Source organism: Varanus komodoensis, unplaced genomic scaffold, assembly GCF_004798865.1.
Source record: "Varanus komodoensis strain SLA01 unplaced genomic scaffold, ASM479886v1 scaffold9, whole genome shotgun sequence".
NCBI lineage: Eukaryota > Metazoa > Chordata > Lepidosauria > Squamata > Varanidae > Varanus > Varanus komodoensis.
The window spans coordinates 4,787,283-4,808,951 of record NW_025336598.1 but is presented as its reverse complement, the minus strand read 5'-3'; the positions used below and the strand labels follow the sequence as shown (position 1 = coordinate 4,808,951).

The window sequence follows — 21,669 nt, the reverse complement described above, 5'->3', positions numbered from 1 at the left end:
GATACATTAGGTGACAGCAGGCAGACAATAAATTAACTCTTAAGATAGCATTTTAAAAGCAGAGTGTGCTCTCACCTGTACAAGGCTTCTGTCCACAACAACTCCAGAAAGAACCTGGGACTGTGGGCCAGCAGTTTTAATATCTTGTAGGTTTTGCTCCCGGATCTTTAAAAAAAAAAAATCAGATCCATATTAGTATCAGAACTAAATCTAATTTCTGTCTACAGCAAAGTATAAGCTGTTCTATATTAGCTTTAGTAAAGTTGACTTGGATATTAATTCCACTTTGATATATAAGGTAATGGTTCCTTCATGTTTCACTGCAGGTTGCTACTTTATATCTTAATAATCTTGAAAGACTACAAACAATGCTTTATCAGAAACTCCTAGGTGGTCCAGGATTCTATGCTAAATCCCATGTTGTGACGGTGAATGAGCAATTTTATTCCAGCAATAACCTTAGTGTGAATGTGCCATTTTTGTTTTGCAAAAAGGAGGAATAGGCTTCTAGAACAAAGCTGGAAAAAATTAATATTTTTATTAAAACCACGGCAGTAAGCAAATTGTAACATTCCAAGTTCTTAGAAACATGTGTAAATATACAAGTTTGGAGAAGCGCACACTACCTAAACAATATATCTGGCATACTTAGTAAACACCAGCAGGGCTGCATTATCCCACCTGATACTTGCCAGCCTCAGGGAAAAAAATAGTGGTGTTTGTTGGATTATAAACTGAAAAGTAAAATTCTCAATAGCAGAAATATCCATTCTAATTAAACTACTGCTTTTTTAATTTTTTTTATGGGGGGGCAGGGGAACCTTGGGGATTCTTATTTAGCCTTACTTTTCCATCTTGATTGCTAGGACTTAGCATTCCTCAATACAATACATATGCCCATTAGGAGAGATATGTAGCCTTTTAAAACTTGTGTTAATTATTGAGATCTTGTTGCAATATGTATGTTTTTTTCCTATTTCAAGCACTACAAAATCAGAGATGATGTACTGACTGCCAATACAAACCTTGTTTCTCATTTCTTGGACCTCCTTTGGGTTTGTGTTCAATGGAACAAACAGATTTTGGACAGCAGAGGAGACAGTTCTATGTCCATCCTCTTTAGTCCACTGTAATATGAAGAACAAATATATAAATCAAATTTGCTAAGATGACTAAAACTATCAGAGCAATAGATCATGCATATACATAACTGAGAATTGAATCAGTGATTACATTCACTAATTATGAAAGTCTAACCATTCCTTAGTTCTAAAATAGATTTTAAGATGTATTTTATATATTCCAAAGATATATGAAAATGAATCGAAGTACAGAACTAGAAAAGCAATTACTTTAAAATGCTTCAAGTTGTACAAGTTAATGTGGAAAACCTGAAGAATCTCAAGACTAAGTATACTACACAAAAAACTATTAGTATTATATACCCAAGACTGCAGTCCTGGACATACTTTCTTGGGAATAAGTCCTGTTGAACTAAGTTGGCCAATATATCTAGGATTGAACTGTAGTGGAAAAGGTTGCTGAAATATAAATCTAGCAACAATACCAAGTTTCTCAAATGTTTTTTAAATTTGCACATCATTGATTCACTTCCCTGATATTTAAACACACAAAAGCCAACAAAAAGCACAAGATGACAAGAATATGAAAAGCGGTGTGATGCCAATAACCAGGTTGAGTGAATGATTCTGTACTATGAGGAAAGAGTGGGCATCACCAAAGTTAGGATTTTAAACTCAGAATGTACTGTTTCAGAATTATTTTTGTACAGACAAAACATGAATAAACCTACAGGAGAAATTTGGTGATGTCAAAATATTTTATATAAAGCTTAGAGTTACCAAACTAGATGTTAAAAAATTAAAATCCCATATACAAGGCACTTCATGACATCTTTGCAAGAGGCTGTTTTATATGAACAGTGCATTTAGTTGAAAGATGGCTTTGCACAGATACAAGTTTTCTTCTTTCACAAAAGTTAACTGCTCAGCTTCCTTAAATACTACTTGTTATTGCACAGAAAATGCACTGAACATTGAAACAAACCTGTTTTACACAGATGCTGTTCCTTCCCCCAAATAATTTCAAGACAAAAGATAGCCAGAAGTAGGACTCTTGAAAAAGCAACACAATTTTAAAATGTTTTGCAAATATGAAGTAAAAAATGGGATGAACATGGAGCTATGGATACTCACTGATTCTTATTCACATAAAATAACTCCAGCTTTTTATTAAAGATATTTAACAACATTTAAAAAACCTTAGTATACTGAAACTTTAACAAAGCCTTATGAGCATTAAAAAATAAAATACACAAGCTGGGATCACTGCATAAGCATTACAAGTTGCCCTAGCAGACTAAGATGAATATTTTTTTCACTTTATACTGATCTCAGATATCTACTTCTTTGTATGTGTTCAAGCTAGCACAAATCCTTTGTAAACATTTTCAGGCACTATCACTCTCTAGAACAAAAGGAAGTGATATTTCAGAGTCTGACAGTATTAAGTATAGTATAACAAAAAGGGGAAAAATCACCACAGTCAAGGAATCTCTCCTGTTTTCTCCATGGATTTCTAGTTGATACTACATTGGCTAAGAGAAACTACATTTCCCATTAATCATTCTGAAAGGGAAAAATAGCAACCAAAATTTAGGGGAATATTTGACCACACTGAGAGAGAAAAATGTATGCAAAAGAAAACAGGAGCTAAATTGAATAACTTTTGAACAGTATAATTTTCCATGCTCAAAGTACAACCACTACCACTAGAATGGCTATGAAGGACTCCATTTTAGTTCCTATATTGTCAGCTCTATATTAATCAGCCATTACAAACCCTGCATCATGCAACAAAATTGGAATTTCAGGATTAGAATAGTATACACCATCACAATAAGCATTTCCAAACAGCTATCACTATCCACATGATAGCATTTGAAAACCTTTAGTCAAGACTTAAGTGCACATTTTGATTTAGTATAGTAAGTTTCCCAATAGTTACCCAAGCTGCACTTTAGTCATGCCACACCCAGCTGGTAGTAGAGGAAAGATTTTCAAATTATGGCCATCTACTTACATGCAACAATTCATGCAGAAGGCTGTGAACACTGGGAGGCTTTAGAGCAGACAGAAGCTTAGTGGGTAGATAGAGGTGCAAGAGTTCAATTTATTAGAAGATCATAAGAGGGGATAAAGTCTGTGGAATTAAATGCTAGCCCTTTTCAGCAATCGGCAAATTAGGTGAGGTAAGGTAAGGTAAGGACTTACCTAAAGGTAAGTCTACCTTACCTAAAGCAGACTCAGTGATTTGATTACATGTAGTAACTACACTTAATACCAAGAGTGCCAAATGAGAGCAGGCGCCCTTGACAGAAAGCTGACTACCTAATTTTTATACTGAGGAGGATTCTTATCTGGGATACTGATTCAGTGTAAGTTTTAACTAGGATAGGTTTCCAGAAAATATCACAATACTTTTCTGATATAGACCAAATTTAAGCAACTGGAATATATAAAACAAATAATATGACACCAAATTGTTAAATTTATTCCTAGTGTAGCAGACTAAAATTTAACTTTAAACATAACCCTAACATGTAAAATGTAACCACTCACATGATTAATGAGAGTCTAAGCTGTAGTTTTTCAAATGAATGCCTCAAGTGAAACACGATTAGATATTGCATAAGAAAGGAAAAGAGCTAAAATTATATTTTCTTCCCAAAGCCTCACAGTGCCTGCTGCCAAAAATTGCTCTACATCATCTAACTATGAACAGTAAGGTAGGCACAGACCAAGCAGTTGGTAATACAGCTTGGCACGCAGACACCGGACGAGAGAGACTGCAGCAAGGGTTTCACGTGATCGTGTGTAATGTTCGTCCACACCTTAGTCTTCGACTTGGGGCTGCCACCGTTCTGCCCTTCTTCAGAAGCATCATCCCCTCGGCCAGAATTCAGCCACCTTATCTTCTCTCGCTGCTGTTTCTGAAAACTATGCCGCAGAGGAGAACAAGTGCCCAAATCCCCATCACTAGCAAAAGAATACCCTGTGACACTGGCAGGAATCTCCACATCACTGTATTTTTTAGACTTCTCTCTCAGAGCAGGGCATCGATAGGGATAGCCAGTTCTGTAACCCTAAGGAGACACCACAGCAAAATATTTGGGTCATTTTGGATCTCAAAACCTACCATTATTGAAGAACTATTGGCACTTATTATGAAAATAGTTATATCATCCGTACTATTCTATCAATACCAAGTTCTGCCCTTAAATACCTGTGCTGTTTCAATGACTTACCTTCACACAAATACATAGAAAACTTATGAAACCTACCCTCAACAACATAAGAAAATGAGTATGTCAATCCAAACTGTCTTTGTAATGATCAGTATTCCATTTAAGAGTAAAAAGCATAAGCTAGTCTCAGTCCTATCCATTTCTACCAGTGTTGAGTGGGCATTTGGATTATATACTGACTATTCAGAAACTGGACTTAAATCCATAGTGACTAGGAACACCCAATGGGAAAAAACTGGATCTTCTGTCTTGAACTGTCAATGTGTCTCCTGAGAATGGGACAATGGGTACTTGAAAGACAACCTGTCTCCAGATGTTTCTATCCAAATCTTCAGAGGCCCTTCTGAAGTGTAACAGCTGATTATAACAGAAAGTGACTTCTTGCTGGAGGTGCTCCAATTATTATTGTTATGGCACGATCAGTGTACATTACAGAATGATATCTCCCAGTTGAGATGGCACAACAAGCAATAATGCAATGGAGAAACCTTGAGAATGTTCAGTTGTATCTTAATGTGGCTAACAACCACAGTAAGTCACAATGATTGTTCATTACAACTGGGCTCACATGACACAATATGCAATTGTTTTTTCATCACTGGGTACTTGTCTATTCAGTGTTTAACAGACCTTTGGCATGTTTAACAAGAAAAGTGCCAACTTTCCTCTCCAGCTGGGGAAGTAATTATCCACTCCACTTTCTACTCATTGTCTCTCCAGCACAATGATATGGAAGACCTCCAAGCTCCATGCAAGAAGACGAGACTTGTCTTTTTGGGGTTAGAGAACCAAGTCACCTGGAGTGCTTTGGCTGCCCACCACCAAATGCTTGGAACTAGAGAGAAGAGCAAAGAATTGACTTGGACCTCCTATGAAGGTACAGCATAAAATCAGGAATGAAGACATTCCTGTGCACATACTCATGGGAGTGAGTCAATTACCACTGTGCTCAAACATATACTAGAATGTGCTGAGCATGTAAGGCAGGATTCTGACAATCTCACATTTTGTCTTGACTTCCAAAGCCAATCAAACTTTGTTGACTCCTACACATCCCATTATCTTAAAAGTTAAATTCAGCTGGAATAGATGGAAATAAAATGCAATAAGATAATAGTCTAAATAGTAGAGCAGAATGTAATCTGTTAAAATAGATTTAATGTGGAAAGTACCAGCAGATATTATGCTTGAATTTTAAAAGGTTAATATATCAATATAGTTGATTGGCACTAGACTCTTGGCACCTTTAACAAAATACTTCTCGTTCCATGAAAAAGCTTTCCCCCCTTTCAGGCTGCTTTGTTCTGTGAATTAGTTTTTGCCTTAAACAGAAACAAAACCCTTGAAGATCATTAGCTATTGTTCAGCAATTGCTGCAAGAACATTCTGATGCCAAGAAGCAGTAGAATATTACCGTAGATTCTACCTTACCAAATTATCAAGCATTCTCATAAGAGCTTCAAATTCCTGTTCTCCAGTTTGCCATTTTGGATAAGATGCTGTTCCCTCTGTAGCAGGAGGCTCGTGACAACGAGATTTTGCTTTATATTTTCCAGGGTCCAAAAGCACTAAATTGTCTGGTCCTCCTGCACTGGCCAAAGTACGTACCTTAAAATAATCAAAACAGACCATCCTTCTGTAAGAATGAACACATCAGACACACTGAAATCTCTAATCAGTAATTATGCCAAACATGTTATTACAACTTCTCTAATCAACGTTTTGCTTTTAGCTAAAACTATTAACCCAGGGATCCTCAAACTTTTCTACCAGGGGGCCAGGTGAAAGGTGCCAGTGCTGGGTGTGGGCCGGAAAGGGGCGTGTGGGTTGGGGCATGGGTGTTGAGGTGGGGGGGGGCGCGGCGAAGGGAGATGAGGCAAGGCAGGGGCGGGCACATGCCGTGATGCATCGGTGGGCGCGCGATGTAGCAGCTTGCTTACTTGATCATTTTCTCCTAGCGAGTCCAAAACAATCTCCTCGTGAGCAAGCAGCCGCTTCCTGTGCGGGGGGGGGGGGGGGCGAGGCAGGCAGCAGCGGGCGTGCATGGTATGTAGGCGCATGTGCAATGCATTGAAAATCTCTGAGGCGGAGCAGATAAATGGCCATGGCTGGCCGGATCCAGCCCCTGGACCATAGTTTGAGGACCCATGTATTAACCTAACAAGTTTATACAACATTAGTATTTTCTTACAGTGATAAACAAAAATTCCAGCTCATTTTTATTACACTGGGAGAGTAATAAAACCTTAATTCCCATAGAAGCATGAAACCTCATAGGAATTTCACTCAGGCGTGGTGGGTAAAATTCCCCTGTGCTTGACAGACAGTAAGGCACAGAGTGGAGGCTTTTGTTCCTACTCCTCCCTCAGTTCTCCTGCAGTACAGGAGACAATGTTGCAACATAGAGGAGAGCAAGATGACAGTGGCCAAAATGTGGCAATTTAGGCAGCTGTCACCCACTTCCCACCCAGCTTTCCTGCTGATGGCAGAAGAGCAGGATTACCTGTGAGCAATCTTGCTCTATCAGAATCAATAGCAGTGGTACTGCTAGGGAAACCTGGACTGGAGGGGTTGAGAAGAGAAGGGTTGGCTCATGCTGGGCTCCGAAACCTAATGCAAGGTGACTCACTGCTCAGCTGTGGCATGCTGCAGCTAAGTGCAAACTGGTGTCACTCCTTGAGGAAAACGTGAAGGGTCTAGAGGATGCCACCATCTCCCTGCAGGAGATAATGGAGGGGGAGCAGTTCCTGGACATTGCCCAGGAAGTCCGCCAAGCCAACAAGGAACAGCCCCCTTCCAGACAGCAAGAAGATGGAGGGGCCACTGGGGAATCAGCTGGGGAGACATGGAGGAATGTCACCTGCAGGAGGTGGAGGCTGGCATCACCCACTTGATTGCCTGCCGCTAATCTGAGGCTGAGAATCCAAGTTTTTCTGCTTGACCGGATTAAGGCCATGGGTCCAGCCTGCTCAGAAGCCTGACCCAGGGTCAGATGTGGACAGTGTGCTGCTGCTGGAGAGGCAACTGCTGAGACACAGTTCCCTATCTCCACTGGGCAAAGGAGAAGATGGGTTATTGTCCTCAAGGACTCCTTACTAAGGGGTACTGAGGAGGCAGTGTGCCAGCCAGATCCTGAGGCAAGAGAAATCTGCTGTTTGCCGGGTGCATGCATCAGGAATGTGATGGACAGGCTGGTGTGTCTTCTTCCCCTAGCAGGTCATAAGCTGCTTCTGGTGATTCAAGTGGTGATGAATTACACAGCAAGACAGGGACTGGGTGGGATCACTCAGAACTTTGAGGCTTTGAGCTTGAGGCTGTCTTGGGAATAGGCAGGTATGATCTGGTAGGGATCACTGAAACACGGTGGGATGACAAGCAGGATTGGAATGTCAACATAGAGGGGTATGCTCTGTTTAAGGAGGACAGGAAGGGAAAGAGGGGAGGGAGTGTAGCACTATACATCAAGGATGCAAAGAGATAGTGGGTGGGGTAGAAGGGGACTAGGTAGAGGCGATCTGAGTAAGTTTGAAGGGTCTACATGGGGGCAGGGACTTGATAGTGGGGACAAGTTATTGCCACTGGGTCAACTTGAGACCCTGGACAATGCTCTGATAGATCAGATTGGAAGGATATCCCAGGGGAGTGACATGGTTTGGGAGACTTCAACATCCCTTATATTAGTTGGGAGACACACTTGGTGGTAGCAGCTAGGTCTCATCACTTCTTAGAAGCTATGGAGGGAGGGTTTTTCACCCAGAGGGTTTTGGAGGCAACAAGGTGGGGGGGAATCCTGGACCTGGTTTTGACCAATAGGGAGGACTCACAGGTGTGAGTGACCACTCCATTCTATGCTTTGAAATCAAGGGAACAAGGATGAGCAGTAGGTCAAATACTAGGAGAGGGAACTTCATGAAGGCCCACTTTGGTCAATTAAGGGCCAGGCCAGGAGAAGTCTCCTGGGAGAGGGTACTGGAAGACATGGAAGATCAGGAGGAGTGGATGGCACGAAAGTCTTGGAGGCTCAAGCCTTAACAATACCACTGATTAGCAAAGCAGGGAGGTGAAGGAGGGCACCACCAAGGATGAGAAGATAGATGGCAAGAGGTATTAGAAGAAAAAAGGACCCCCACAGGAAATGGACAGTGGGGCAAGTGGACAAAAGGATTTATCAGGAAGAGGCTTCTTGATGCAGAAGGATTCTTTGCAAGGCTAAAGCTGATTATGAGCTGACAATTGTGATGAATGTCAAGAACAAGAAAAAGTGGCTTCTATTCCTAGCTAAATAGTAAGAGGAAGGGGAGACAGGTGTTGGGGCTGCTTAAAAGTGAGGGAGTGGACCTGGTAACTGATGTAAGGGAACAGGCACAGATGTTAATTATAGTTTGCTACTGTATTCTCTCCAATGCAGGTTGCTGGAGATCTACCTGGGACAGCCAAATGAGGTTGGGGTTATGGGGGCACAGAGTGGAACCACTCTCCTAGAAGTTGAGGAGCCCCTCAGGCCACTGGACAATACAAAACTGTCCAGTCCTGCTGGGTTACACTAAGGGTACTTCAGGAATTGACAGGGGTACTTTTGCTTCTGCTGGCCTTCATTTTTAAGCCTCATGGAAACTAGGTGAAGTTCCAGAGGATTGGAGGGTAGTCAGTGGTCACAATCTTCAAAAATGGTAGCAGAGAAGGGAAACTACAGGCCAATTAGCCTAATGCCCATTCTGGGAAAGACAATGGAAGAGCTCATAATAAGGAAAGCTCTAAAAACCCTAAACAGGGAAGGGGGTTGGCAGCCACACAACGTGGATTCTGCAAAATCAGGTCCTACCAGATGAACTTTGTGGAATTTTATGACAAGGTTTTGATGTGGCTTGATGAAGGGGATGCAGTGAATGTAGTTTACCTGGATTTCAGCAGGGTCTTTGACAAGGTGTTGCATTATATTCTGTTTGCAGAATTGATGGATGCACTGTCTAGTGGATTAGGGCATGGCTGATGGACCACAAGCAGAGGATGACTATCCATGGAAAATCATTGGGATGGCAGCTAGTGACATGCAGAGTCCCCCAAGGCTCAGTTCTGGGCCCAATTCTGTTCACCCTCTTTGTCAATGACCTGGAGGACGGTAACCAGTCTGCCAAACAAATCTGCAGACAATACCAAAGTGGGGTGTGGTGGTCACAACTGGGGAGCAGGTATTCCAGATCCACAAGAATCTGGACAAACTGTGGAAGTTAGTGGGGGACAACAGGATGGCATTCAATGAGTCAATGTGGATAAGTGCAAGGTCTTGCACTGGGGACACAGGAATAGGTGCCATGGTTACTGGATGGGGGACAAATGGCTGGAGAGTAGCACTTATGAAAGGGATATCAGGATACTTCTTGATAGCAGGTTAAACATGAGCCAGCAATGTATACTGATACATAGGCATATGAAGGGGTGTCACATGGTAGAGGGTCATGACCTGTTCTCCCCTGTAGTGGAGGAAAGGATGCAGTCAAATGGTGCTCAAATAACCGGGTTTCAAGTTGGATGTCAGGAAGTACTTCCTGATGGTTAGAACCTCTAGGATATGGAAAGGGCTTCCATGGCAGGTGGTGGGGCCCCATCAGTGAGGGTGTTCAAGGAAAGATTGGATGACTTTCCCCCTACATGTTGGGGATTACAGGAGCCAGGGGTCAGACTAGAAAGCCCAAGAGGCCCCTTGTGACTTGCTGTTTCTATGACCCTTCCTGCTGCCTGCTGCCTACACCTTATGGTGTAGGTAGTGGGAAACGATGAGGGGATAAGAACTGGGGGTACCCAGCTGCTGTGATTGCCTTGCAGAGAGTAAGGCAAGCAGAGTGTCTCATTACTGCTGCAGTAGTGATGGGCGGGATCTATCCCATACCCTTTCCCACATCCTGGCATCACAACCACCTGTCCTGTGTGCTTCCTTTCTAGGAAAGGAGGAAGTACACAGGGCAGTGAACAGCAAGATATGGCTTCTGCCCCATTTCCACTCTTCCCTGCTGGGGGAGAAGGAAGGATTGAAGAAGACAATCAGAATGGCTCCTTTGCATCCAAGATCACCAACCCAGCACTGGACAGCTTGTTCTCCCACTGTGAAACAACTCCCCAGCCTCCAAATGTGGCCTAGGGAGGCTGTATGCTGTGGAACATAGAAGCTTCTCCAGGTTCCTGACAATATGGGTGCCATCAAGTCATCTCTGACAGCATCTGGGGTAGCTCTAGGAATGAAACCTTCCAAAATATTTTATCCATGACAGCCATGTTCAGCTCTTGAAAATTCAAGGCTATGGCTTCCTTTAGGCAGTTAATCTATCTCCTGTCTGGTGTTTCTTTTTCTGTTTCCATCTTCAACTTTGATAATAGTATTCTCCAGGGAGTTTTGCCTGCTCATGCTGTCCTCAAGGTAGCACTGCTCAAGGGCAATCCCACTTCTCCTTGCACATTGCCAGGTTCTTCACCAGAGTGACAATGCCAAAGTCCTTTTTGCCAAAGGACTCTTACATTTTGAGTTGAACATGGCTTACATGTTATCTGGGTTCAGACAACACATTAACCTGTGGGTATGGACAACATGGTAGCCCCTAGAACAAGCCATGAGCAACTCAGTGGTTTAATAAGCCACCTGAACAACTTAGAAACCACCTCTCAAGAAGTGTGCTTTCCATACTTGGAACGTGAGGGCAATCCACAACCACACGATCACACTGCAAAAACTCTGAGGATACTGTTGCAAAGGGTGTTTTCCATAGGCACCAGATCATTTTAAAAAATAGCAGGGGGCTACAAAGTTACAATTTGCCCATGCAAAAAGGTACAACTTTGTAGCCCACTGTTAACTATTGTTCTGATTTTTTGTTGACAGGTGGAGTACGTGGAAAACACCCTTTGCCACAAAATACTGGGGGGGGGGTAAGGAGGGGGAAGAAATGGTCATTTTCCCCAGAGCTACTTTAACTTTCCAAGTACGGATAACAGATGTACTTGTTTTAAAAATTAAGCTGCAGCCAGTGCTAAAGGGGATACTATTATTTATTTATTTAAAATATTTTTTATGCCGCTCCCATCACAACAAAGCCTCGGGGCGGCTCACAACTATGACATTCCAGTCAGTTGTAGATGTATCTGGTGGTGAAAGGAGAGTCCGATGCTGCAAAGATCTATACTCTATAGGAACCTGGAATGTAAGATCCATGAATCAAGGCAAGCTGGAAGTGGTCAAACAAGAGATGACAGGACTGAACATCGACATCTTAGGAATCAGTGAACTAAAATGGACAGGAATGGGTGAATTTAATTCAGATGACCATCAAGTATACTACTGTGGGCAAGAATCCCTCAGAAGAAATAGAATAGCCTTCATAGTCAATAAAAGGAGTAGGAAAAGCAGTACTGGGATACAATCTCCAAAATGACAGAATGATCTCAGTTCGAATCCAAGGCAAACCATTCAACATCACAGTAGTCCAAGTCTATGCCCCAACTGGTGCTGAAGAGGCTGAAGTTGACCAGTTCTATGAAGGCCTACAACACCTTCTAGAATTAACTCCAAAAAATGATGTCCTTATCATCATGGGGGATTGGAATGCTAAAGTAGGAAGCCAAAAGACAACCGGAATAACAGGCAATTTTGGCCTTGGAGTACAAAATGAAGCAGGGCAAAGGCTGACAGAATTCTGTCAAGAGAACACGCTGGTCATAGCAAACACTCTTTTCGAACAACCCAAGAGACAACTCTACACATGGACATCACCAGACGGTCAACACAGAAATCAGATTGACTATGTGCTCTACAGCCAAAGATGGAGAAGCTCTATGCAGTCAGTAAAAACTAGACCAGGAACTGACTGTGGCTCAGATCATGAGCTTCTTGTTGTAAAATTTAGGCTTAAATTGAAGAAGTAGGGAAAAGCACTGGGCCATGATGGGGTGGTCACTGACCTTGAGCCAAACATCCTGGAATGTGAAGTCAAATGGGCCTTAGGAAGTCTGAGCAACAACGAAGCTAGTGGAGGTGACAGTATTCCAGCTGAGCTATTCATAATCCTAAAAGCCGATGCAGTAAAAGTGCTACATTAAATATGCCAGCAAATTTGGAAAACTCAACAGCGGCCACAGGATTGGAAAAGGTCAGTTTACATTCCAATCCCAAAGAAGGGCAATGCCAAAGAATGTTCAAACTACTGCACCATTGCACTCATTTCACATGCTAGCAAAGTTATGCTCAGAATCCTACAAGCTAGGCTTCAGCAGTATGTGGACCGAGAACTACCAGAAGTACAGGCAGGGTTTCGAAGAGGGAGTGGAACTAGAGATCAAATTGCCAACATATGTTGGATCATGGAGAAAGCTAGGGAGTTCTAGAAAAACATCTACTTCTGCTTCATTGACTATGCTAAAGCCTTTGATTGTGTGGATCACAACAAATTGGGGGAAGTTCTTAAAGAGATGGGAGTACCAGACCATCCCATTCCTCTCTTGAGAAACCTATATGCGGGTCAAGAAGCAACAGTCAGAACTGGACATGGAACCACTGATTGGTTCAAAATTGAGAAAGGAGTTCGACAAGGCTGTATACTGTCGCCCTGTCTATTTAACTTATATGCAGAGCACATCATGCAAAAGGCCAGTCTAGATGAATCACATGTTGGAATTAAGATTGCTGGGAGAAATATCAACAGCCTCAGATATGCAGATGATACTACTCTAAAGGCAGAAATTGAAGAGGAACTAAAGAGCCTCTTGATGCAGGTGAAGGAGGAGAGCACAAAAGTTGGCTTGAAACTCAACATTAAGAAAACTAAGATCATGGCATCCGGTCCTATCACTTCCTGGCAAACAGATGGGGAAGAAATGGAGGTAGTGACAGATTTTATTTTCCTGGGCTCCAAGATCACCGCAGACAGGGACTTCAACCAAGAAATTAAAAGACACTTGCTCTTTGGGAGGAAAGCTATGGCAAATATAGACAGCATACTAAAAAGCAGACATCACCCTGCCAACAAAAGTGCACATAGTCAAAGCCATGGTTTTCCCAGTTGCAATGTATGGTTGTGAAAGCTGGACCATAAGGAAGGCAAAGCGCAAAAGGATTGAGGCCTTTGAATTGTGGTGCTGCAGGAGACTCCTGTGAGTCCCTTGGACTGCAAGGCGATCAAACTGGTCAGTCCTAGAGAAGATCAACCCTGACTGCTCTTTAGAAGGCCAGATCCTGAAGATGAAACTCAAATACTTTGGCCACCTAATGAGAAGGAAGGACTCCCTGGAGAAGAGCCTAATGCAGGGAACAATAGATGGCAAAAGAAGAAGGGGACAGCAGAGAATGAGGTGGCTAGATGGAGTCACTGAAGCAGTTGGTGTGAGCTTGAGTGGACTCCGGGGGATGGTGGAGGACAGGAAGGCCTGGAGGAATGTTGTCCATGGGGTCGTGATGGGTCGGACACGACTTTGTGACTAACAAGAACAACAATGATATTCCTGCAGGGTCCTTTAGTATACTGAAAAGAGGACTGAGGGGAAGGGAGGAGGGGAAGGAGGAATAAAATCTACTATCCATGCTTTGCATGAACATTTGTTAGTCACACAGGAATTTAAACCACAGTGCATGGTTAAAATTCCCAGTGTAATGTGCTGTGTGAACCCACCCACTTTGGTTTGTAAGTACTTGTTCCTTAAACTACTCTGAAAACAGTCTGGGGCAGGGGTCGACAACCCAAGGCTCCGGAGCCGCACGTGGCTCTTGAATCCCTCTGCTGCGGCTCCGTTGCTCACAGCCCCTAATCTGCTACACGTGTCAGCACAGTCCCCGATCTGCGACCCGCGCTGGCAAAGCACAGCCCCTGATCTGTTTCATAAATGCAACATACTATAGTTTTTTATACATAGCATAATGGTAAAAAACAATATATGCAGTGTTATTTTCATTTTAGAGGTCAAGAGTTTTGCAGCTCCCGGTGTTTACTTTTGTGTGGGAAACGGGTCCAAATGGCTCTTTGAGTGTGAAAGGTTGCCAACCCCTGGTCTGGGGGTTGTGGGTTAAACATGATAACAATCTACACTCACTGGATTCACACAGCATGATAATCTACTAGAGTGCCCACACATCTGTTAATTATGCCACTATGATCATACAACTTTAGACCCTGTCTTTGGCTACTAACACTATCAGGCTATATTATGTTTTTAAATACATTAATTGTATGCTTACTTGGATTTCACAAGCAACAACCAAATTATGAATATAGTAGAATGCCTCTTCAACACTTTCACCAACAGATACCAAACCATGATTTCTGAGTATGAGAACCTTAAGAAAGGAAAACAGAAGAAATGTTGTCAGTAAGAGGAAACCAAACTTACTTATTTCTTTTGCACATTGGATTGTTTAGCCACTAACCTTGCTTTTGGGTCCCAGATTCTTCTGAATCAACACCTTTTCTTCATCATCCACAAGTATCCCATGGTAATCATGATATGCTATTTCTCCAAGGGATAATGCTTCAGGTGAGATTGGTAAGAGACCATGTTTCATTGCAGATACCTGAAAATATGATTAGATTTCATACTGGGGAAAATAAAATTCACTAACCAGTAAATTCCTGATCCCTCTTTTATAAAATTATACATGGCTTTCCAGGGAACTCTCAAAATGGTTACCAGCAAAAATTCAAGCATAATATATATAGTGCCTTGCAGAAGTATTCCGCTTTTTGACTTTCCCACATTTTGCTGTGTTACAGCCCAGAACTGAAATGGGTTGAACTGGCATTGTTACTACATGATGTACACAAGATACTCAATACATGAAAGTACAAAATAGTGTTATTGTGGCACAAAAATAAACTAACACTTAACTGGCAGCCTGCAAGTCAATCTTTGGTAGAAGCACCTTTGGCAACAATTACAGCTGCAAGTTTTCATGGTATCAGTTTTGCATATCTGAGAATATCCAGGTCTCTTGCTCTCCCTCCTGCCCTCCTTGCCACTCCTACCTTGTCCTTGGCATTCCTGAGCGCTATCAACAAGCCCCACTGTCCCCTCACCAGCACAACTCCATGACACTCATTCCTTTTGGCCAACTTAGAACACTTTTATCAGGCAGATACCCACACATGGTCCCATAAGAAACTCCGGCAGGATACCTGCCGATGCCCTGTGTGTGCCTGGGTGCAAGAGGGATAACCCAAGAGTGTGTTTGAGTTCTGTGCATGGGGACATAAACATGTGCAGCAAGGAAGGGGGAGAGGTGGGGATGTGAGTGCCATTGCCTGCACATTGGCTGGGCAGATGCAGGGAGTGTTCCTATACTGCTCCTGTAGAGCAACAGTACTCTACTCAGTAGGCAGTTGCTTCCCTGAGCAGCAGGAAAAAAACAAAAATACCAGCTGTGGCCATACTCAGGAGAGCATGTGGGCCAATGAGGGAGAGGCAGGCAAGACAAGCAGGAACAGTGTACCCTGGGATTATTTTCCCACTGTAGAGGCTGATGAGTTGCCATTTGGAGGGAAGATTGTAACTATACATGCACAGAAACCACGCAAATGTGTGAACCCAGGACACAAGGTAAGATACCATACTACATGGCTACAATGCAGCATTGTTTAGTGTCCTGTGAGCAAAGAACCCAAAATCAGATTGGACAAAACCTGACCTATGAATGCAAAAAACAAAACTGAACATAAATCTCCAAAAGAATGCATTAGAAATGGAGTAAGCTTATACTTAAAAAGAAGACAGTTGTAAGCTTCCCTTTTCCTGAAAATAGGATAGCATCATAAACCATTCCTGAAAGGAATAAAATAGCCATCAGAGGTGTATGTGGAGAAACTCTGCTTCCTTCAGTTGTTTAATTCCATGTACAAAGACTTTGTTTATTATACTAAGCAATAATACATTCACAGGAAGCCAGTTTCTTTTCTTCCTTTTCAGAAATTCATTAGTAAATAAAGAATTTCTGTTTTATTATTTGAATGATGGAGGACGATGAGTGTTTGGGTCTCAGGAACCAATGCATTCCAACGGACCCTAACTTGAAGAACCTCTAAGGCAGATTGCTGTAGGAACATGAAATTCTATACAGGACAGGCTCCTTTGAATGATGTGACACTATTTATCTTATAGTGATTAGTGATGGTAAACAAAGTGGATGTCCCCCTATCTCCTCCAAAGGAGCCCTTTCCCAGAAACCTGCTGTGGAAGGGAACTCCACAGTAACCTCCCGCTTGGACTATTGCAATGCACTCTATGTGGGGCTGCCCTTGAGGATGATCCGGATACTTCTATTGGTCCAGAATGGAGCTGCCAGGTTATTAACAGGGACTGGTAGATACTCCCATATCACGCTGGTCCCATTATCATTTACACTGGATGCCAAATGAAGTCCAGGCCCCATTTAAAGTGCTGGTAATGACCTATAAGCCCCTAAATGGCTTGGGTCTTGGATACCCAAAGGAGCACCTTCTTCTCTATGTGCTGGCCCGTCCCTTGAGATCTGAGGCAGAGGTCCTTCTCTGGGAGCCCTCTTTGAAGGAAATTAGGAGGGTAGCTACTCGGAGAAGGGACTTTTCTGTGGTGGCGGCCCGACTGTGGAACATGCTCCCCAGGGAGGTTTGCCTGGCACCATCACTTTATTCTTTTCAGTGTCAGGCAAACATCTTTTTATTTTCCCAATATTTTAACAGTTAAATGGTTTTATCCTTGTTTTTATCATTATTTATCAGATGCAGTGTGTTGTTGTTGTTATGGCTTGCTTTTTTTGTTTTTTGAAGCCACCCAGAGACTTTTAGAATTGAGACAGCATATAAAAACTTTAAATAAATAAAAATAAAACTCTTAAGTGTGCCACAATACCGTCAGATAACTTAATAAAAGAATTAAGTTACTTTTCTTATCTATTATCCATTCACTGTATCTTTCCTGTATGTCATAGGTGACATGGGATTCAAAAGCCAGGGAAGTGAAATTCTGACAAGAGAGTCATTGCAACTGTTGCTTAGAGAAAAAAAAAAAAAAATAGGGAGACTTGCTGTTAAAAGGAAGCTGTATAGAAAAAAAGAATGGAAGGAAGAGGCTGATTTCATGAAGAGGATGTGTGTGTTAGAAACTGGCCAAGACAATGAGCTGACTTCAGCAGAGCAGAATGCCTGCTATACTAAAGAGATTTGAAGAATGAAGAGCTGGGCTAGAAAAAGCAAAGAGTGCAAATCCTTGCATAGCAATGGGACTTCAGAAACTAGAAGAAAAGATGAAAGGCTGATTCAAATGCAAAGTGAAGGAGGGAGGGGAAATTTGTTATTAACTGTTTATCATTTGAAATTGAAAGAAACTTTGTCAATATACCTAGATGTCAATCTGAATCCTTTGATTTCCTGCTCAGCTATTTAGCAAAACAAATCTGTGGCCCCAGCTGCCACATGTACCCCATTCATCAATCAAAATTATTCATTCCACTTTCTCTTTCACGGTCATACACTCTTCTCTCTGTATGTGCGTCCAGCTGGTGAAAGGTCTGGGGAATTAGACTACAACACAGGTACTTGCTGACTGTTCTGCTGCACATCAGATAAGTAGAATTACTTCAGGTAGAGGCATGGTCAAAGCACTTTAAGGACATGAGAAGTCAAAGAAGCCAAGGTACTGGGAGACTTCTAAATCATGTTACCAGGTTTTGAAGGCCACCTTGGTCACCAGTAGCTCCTTCTCCTAAATAATGTGTTCTGATATTTCAAGTTTTCAAAAGAAACATGCACACAGACAGGGAGGTTCTTCTTGTGTTTATATTGTAGTAAGCTGGCACCCTAGAGTCACCACAGAAGATTTTGGTCAACAGAATGTCCTTGGGGTTTGCTGGGATAGGTACCACAGTGGTTAATCCAACATCTGAACAGCCCAAAAACCACAAGCAGAAGTCTCATCTTTGCTTACTGGTGAATGTACATCTTCTAGAAGGCTAGTAGGTATAGTTAGTTTGAGTGTATCAACTTGACTGACACTTTGTGGAATGATCTGGCATCCCTGTGGCTACCAGAGCATCTCCTGTACTTATAGAAGCCATTGATGGATGTCCACTGCCATTCAGCTCTAAAGAAACTGAGAATTTGAATGATGAGCCAGTGTGGTGCAGTGATTAAGAGCATGGGACTGGGACTCAGACGATCTGGGTTCTAGTCCCCGCTCAGCCATAGAGCCAACTGGGTGATTTTGGGCCAGTCACAGACTCTCAGCCCAACCTACCTCACAGGGTTGTTGTTGTGGGGATAAGATGGAGGAGGAGAATGATGTAAGCTGCCTTGAGCCCTTTGTAGGAGAAAGGCAGGATATAAATCAGAAAATAAATAAATAAAATTTATGAAGTATAATCTAGAACCATAAAGAGTGGTTGTCCTCTGATGTGGTAACAGCACTATGCTTTCTCATTTTGTTTGATATTACTTAGCTTAATTGGTATGACATTATCACCTATTGGAATGATAGTTGCTTTGACAGTAATATGATTCAGTCAGTTGCTATGGTCTCTCCTGAGCTGGAATTACAACTCCACGGCAAGCATTAAACTTGGTTTAATCCAACAGCCTACCTCCCACCCCATTCCCACCCTAGAACTATGCCTGTGCCATTGACCCCATTTCAGGAACTCACATGTCTGTGCACTAGCTCTGCCTTTGTTAGAAACTGAATTTTTGACCGTAAGTGATTTTGGGGGGGGGGGGGGGGGCGGCTAAAAACATAAAACATCAGTTCATTCAGTCCTCAACTGCTTCTGCTGAACACCTTTTTTCCATTAAGGAGAAACACAAAGAATTATATGTACGCTTCCAGTTCCCTCAATAATATCTCTGCAGAAAACCAATACTCACTTGCTCTGATTCTATGTGCTAGCAGCCTGCAGTGGTCCCCCTACTCTGTACACAATGATGAACTAAAGCAACTAAATCTAGAGGTCATTGGTAGACAAACATAAAATCAATAGTAGAGGAAGGACCAGAGATCTCTTCAAGAAAATTGGAGATATGAAGGGAAGGTTTCATGCAAAGATGGGCATGATAAAGGACCAAAATGGCAGGGACCTAACAGAGGCAGAAGGGATTAAGAAGAGGTGGCAAGTTTACACATAAGAACTATACAAGAAAGAGCTTAATGTCCCTGATAACCATGATGGGGTGGTCACTAACCTCAAGCCGGACATCCTGGAATGCGAAGTCAAAAGGGCCTTAGGAAGTCTGAGCAAAAACAAAACTAGTGGAGGCAACAGTATTCCAGCTGAGCTATTCAAAATCCTAAAAGACGATGCAGTAAAAGTGCTACACTCAATATGACAGCAAATTTGGAAAACTCAACAGTGGCCACAGGATTGGAAAAAGTCAGTTTACATTCTGATTCCAAAGAAGGGAAATGCCAAAGAATGTTCAAACTACTGCACCACTGCACTCATTTCATATGCTAGCAAAGTGATGCTCAAAATCCTACAAGCTAGGCTCCAGCAGTGTGTGGACCGAGAACTACCAGAAGTATAGGCAGGATTTCGAAGAGGGAGAGGAACTAGAGATCAAATTGCCAACATACGCTGGATCATGGATCAACATATACTTCTGCTTCATTGACTATGCTAAAGCCTTTGATTGTGTGGCTCACAACAAATTGGAGCAAGTTCTTAAAGAGTGTTTAATGACATTAGAAAAATTCTAGACATAAACTTAGAAATGTCGCCAAGAATATTGTTATTGTTGTTGATTGAAAATCAGGATATAAGTGAAGCTAAGAAAGAATTGATTCTAAATTTGATAATGGCAGCCAGGTTAGTAATAGTTAAATACTGGAAATAGAATTGGGTTATACGAAGGAATGAATGGCATAATGAAATATGGAATATGGTTGTTAATGATAAATTGACAAAAGAAATAAAAATAAAAAAGGGATAACAACAGTAAATAAATATAATGAAATATGGGAAGATTTTGTAAAAGCAGTATTGATGGAAGGGAAAGGCTGTAAGCCAAATCAACAATATATGATTTTTTGGAGGGGATATGGTTATAATTAAAGTACATTATATAGTGTTAATCATTACAATATATGAAGTGAAAAGGAAGTATCAATTGGTCTCCTCGGGAGCAGGTGCATGGTGTTTACTGTTAATTTTTTTAAAAAAGGTGCTGGCACACTAGAAGGTACCTGTGTTGAAGGTTGTTCAGCCTGCTCAAAAATCAGAGGTGCCCTAGGCAATGGAGGTAGAGGCTGCCTGAAAATATCTTTAGAAGGGGGTGATCTTGCTAGGGGGGACTGACTGCACCAATTATCAAGGCTGCACAGCGGGGAAAGGGAAGTAATGAGATGAAAGTCATAGCAAAAAGTTTGGCCCTGAGCATATCACCAGTCATCACAATAGTCCACCTATGTAGGCAGCAAAAACCACTCTAAGTACCTGTTCCAATTTGTCATAAGAGATCGGGATCTCTGGATAGCTAGGAACCCACTAAGGACACTCCTGCTTCAATTCCTTTACTAGAGACATTTCTTGAATGAGCCTTCATGTAGGCACAGAGCCCTTACGTGAGATAAATAGGTATCACAAAGAAAGACAGATCTGCCTCTCCCCATCATCTGACAGAGCTAAATTAACACAAGCCTACAAATCTCCCAGATTTATTCCTTTGCCTCCAGTACAGGGAGAGCTGAGGGGTTTGCAGGCCTCTGCTTTTCTGTGTCCTGCGTATAGGCATGTAGTTCAAGGCACAAAAACTGTAGAAATGGCTTCCCCAGTTTGACCTGGAGTGGTGGCAACTCACAGATCTGTACCATTCTTTATGCCTTTGGGAGAGGGGAAACAAGATCTAAGCTGAGTCCTATATGTTTATCCCTGATGCAGTTATCAGGAGAAAATATCTCTATCTGCCTTATTCCTTGAAGTCCTAAACACTAATTGACAGTGAGCATTTTCCTGCTGTCCCATAATACTGCTTAGGCCGTCTGTAGGCTGGGTAGCCATATGTCCAGGAATGAGGCCTGTGCAACCTGCCACTGAAGAAGTCTTTAAAGCAAGAGTAATATGAGGACTAAAGCAGAGATAATCCGTTAACTCTCATGTTCAAAGTGTGATGCCTGTACAATAGCAGCCCTGATCACAAAGAATTAAAAGTTATCTCAGGTAATACTCTGTACCAGTCAACCTGTGAAGAAAACCCATACAATGATGCAAACACTGGGAAAGCATCCCTGACAAGCAGAGGTACTATCCATTGCTTGTCTTTACTTCTTTTCTTTGTTTCAGTTGCCATCATCTTGCAAGATGGAAGCCCTATTGGAGTCTGGCTGCCCTTGATGAAGACAAAAAGTCATCT

At 42.2% G+C, this 21,669-nt stretch overlaps 1 protein-coding gene across 13 annotated transcripts in view; it reads right to left on the bottom strand.

Moving 5' to 3' along the window:
• Positions 1 to 21,669, bottom strand: part of ADD1 (adducin 1) — a 126,649-nt gene that overhangs the window by 45,130 nt on the left and 59,850 nt on the right. For 9 of the 13 annotated variants that reach the window (XM_044418455.1, XM_044418448.1, XM_044418447.1 and 6 more), the window contains 6 exons: positions 14,730 to 14,873; positions 14,541 to 14,639; positions 5,759 to 5,935; positions 3,821 to 4,165; positions 1,026 to 1,127; positions 76 to 165 (listed from right to left, as the gene is read on the bottom strand). In XM_044418455.1, coding sequence (XP_044274390.1) covers positions 76 to 165; positions 1,026 to 1,127; positions 3,821 to 4,165; positions 5,759 to 5,935; positions 14,541 to 14,639; positions 14,730 to 14,873 — 957 coding nt within the window. The remainder of the gene's footprint in view (positions 1 to 75; positions 166 to 1,025; positions 1,128 to 3,820; positions 4,166 to 5,758; positions 5,936 to 14,540; positions 14,640 to 14,729; positions 14,874 to 21,669) is intronic. The other 4 variants (XM_044418449.1, XM_044418451.1, XM_044418458.1 and 1 more) reach the window with 1 other exon arrangement.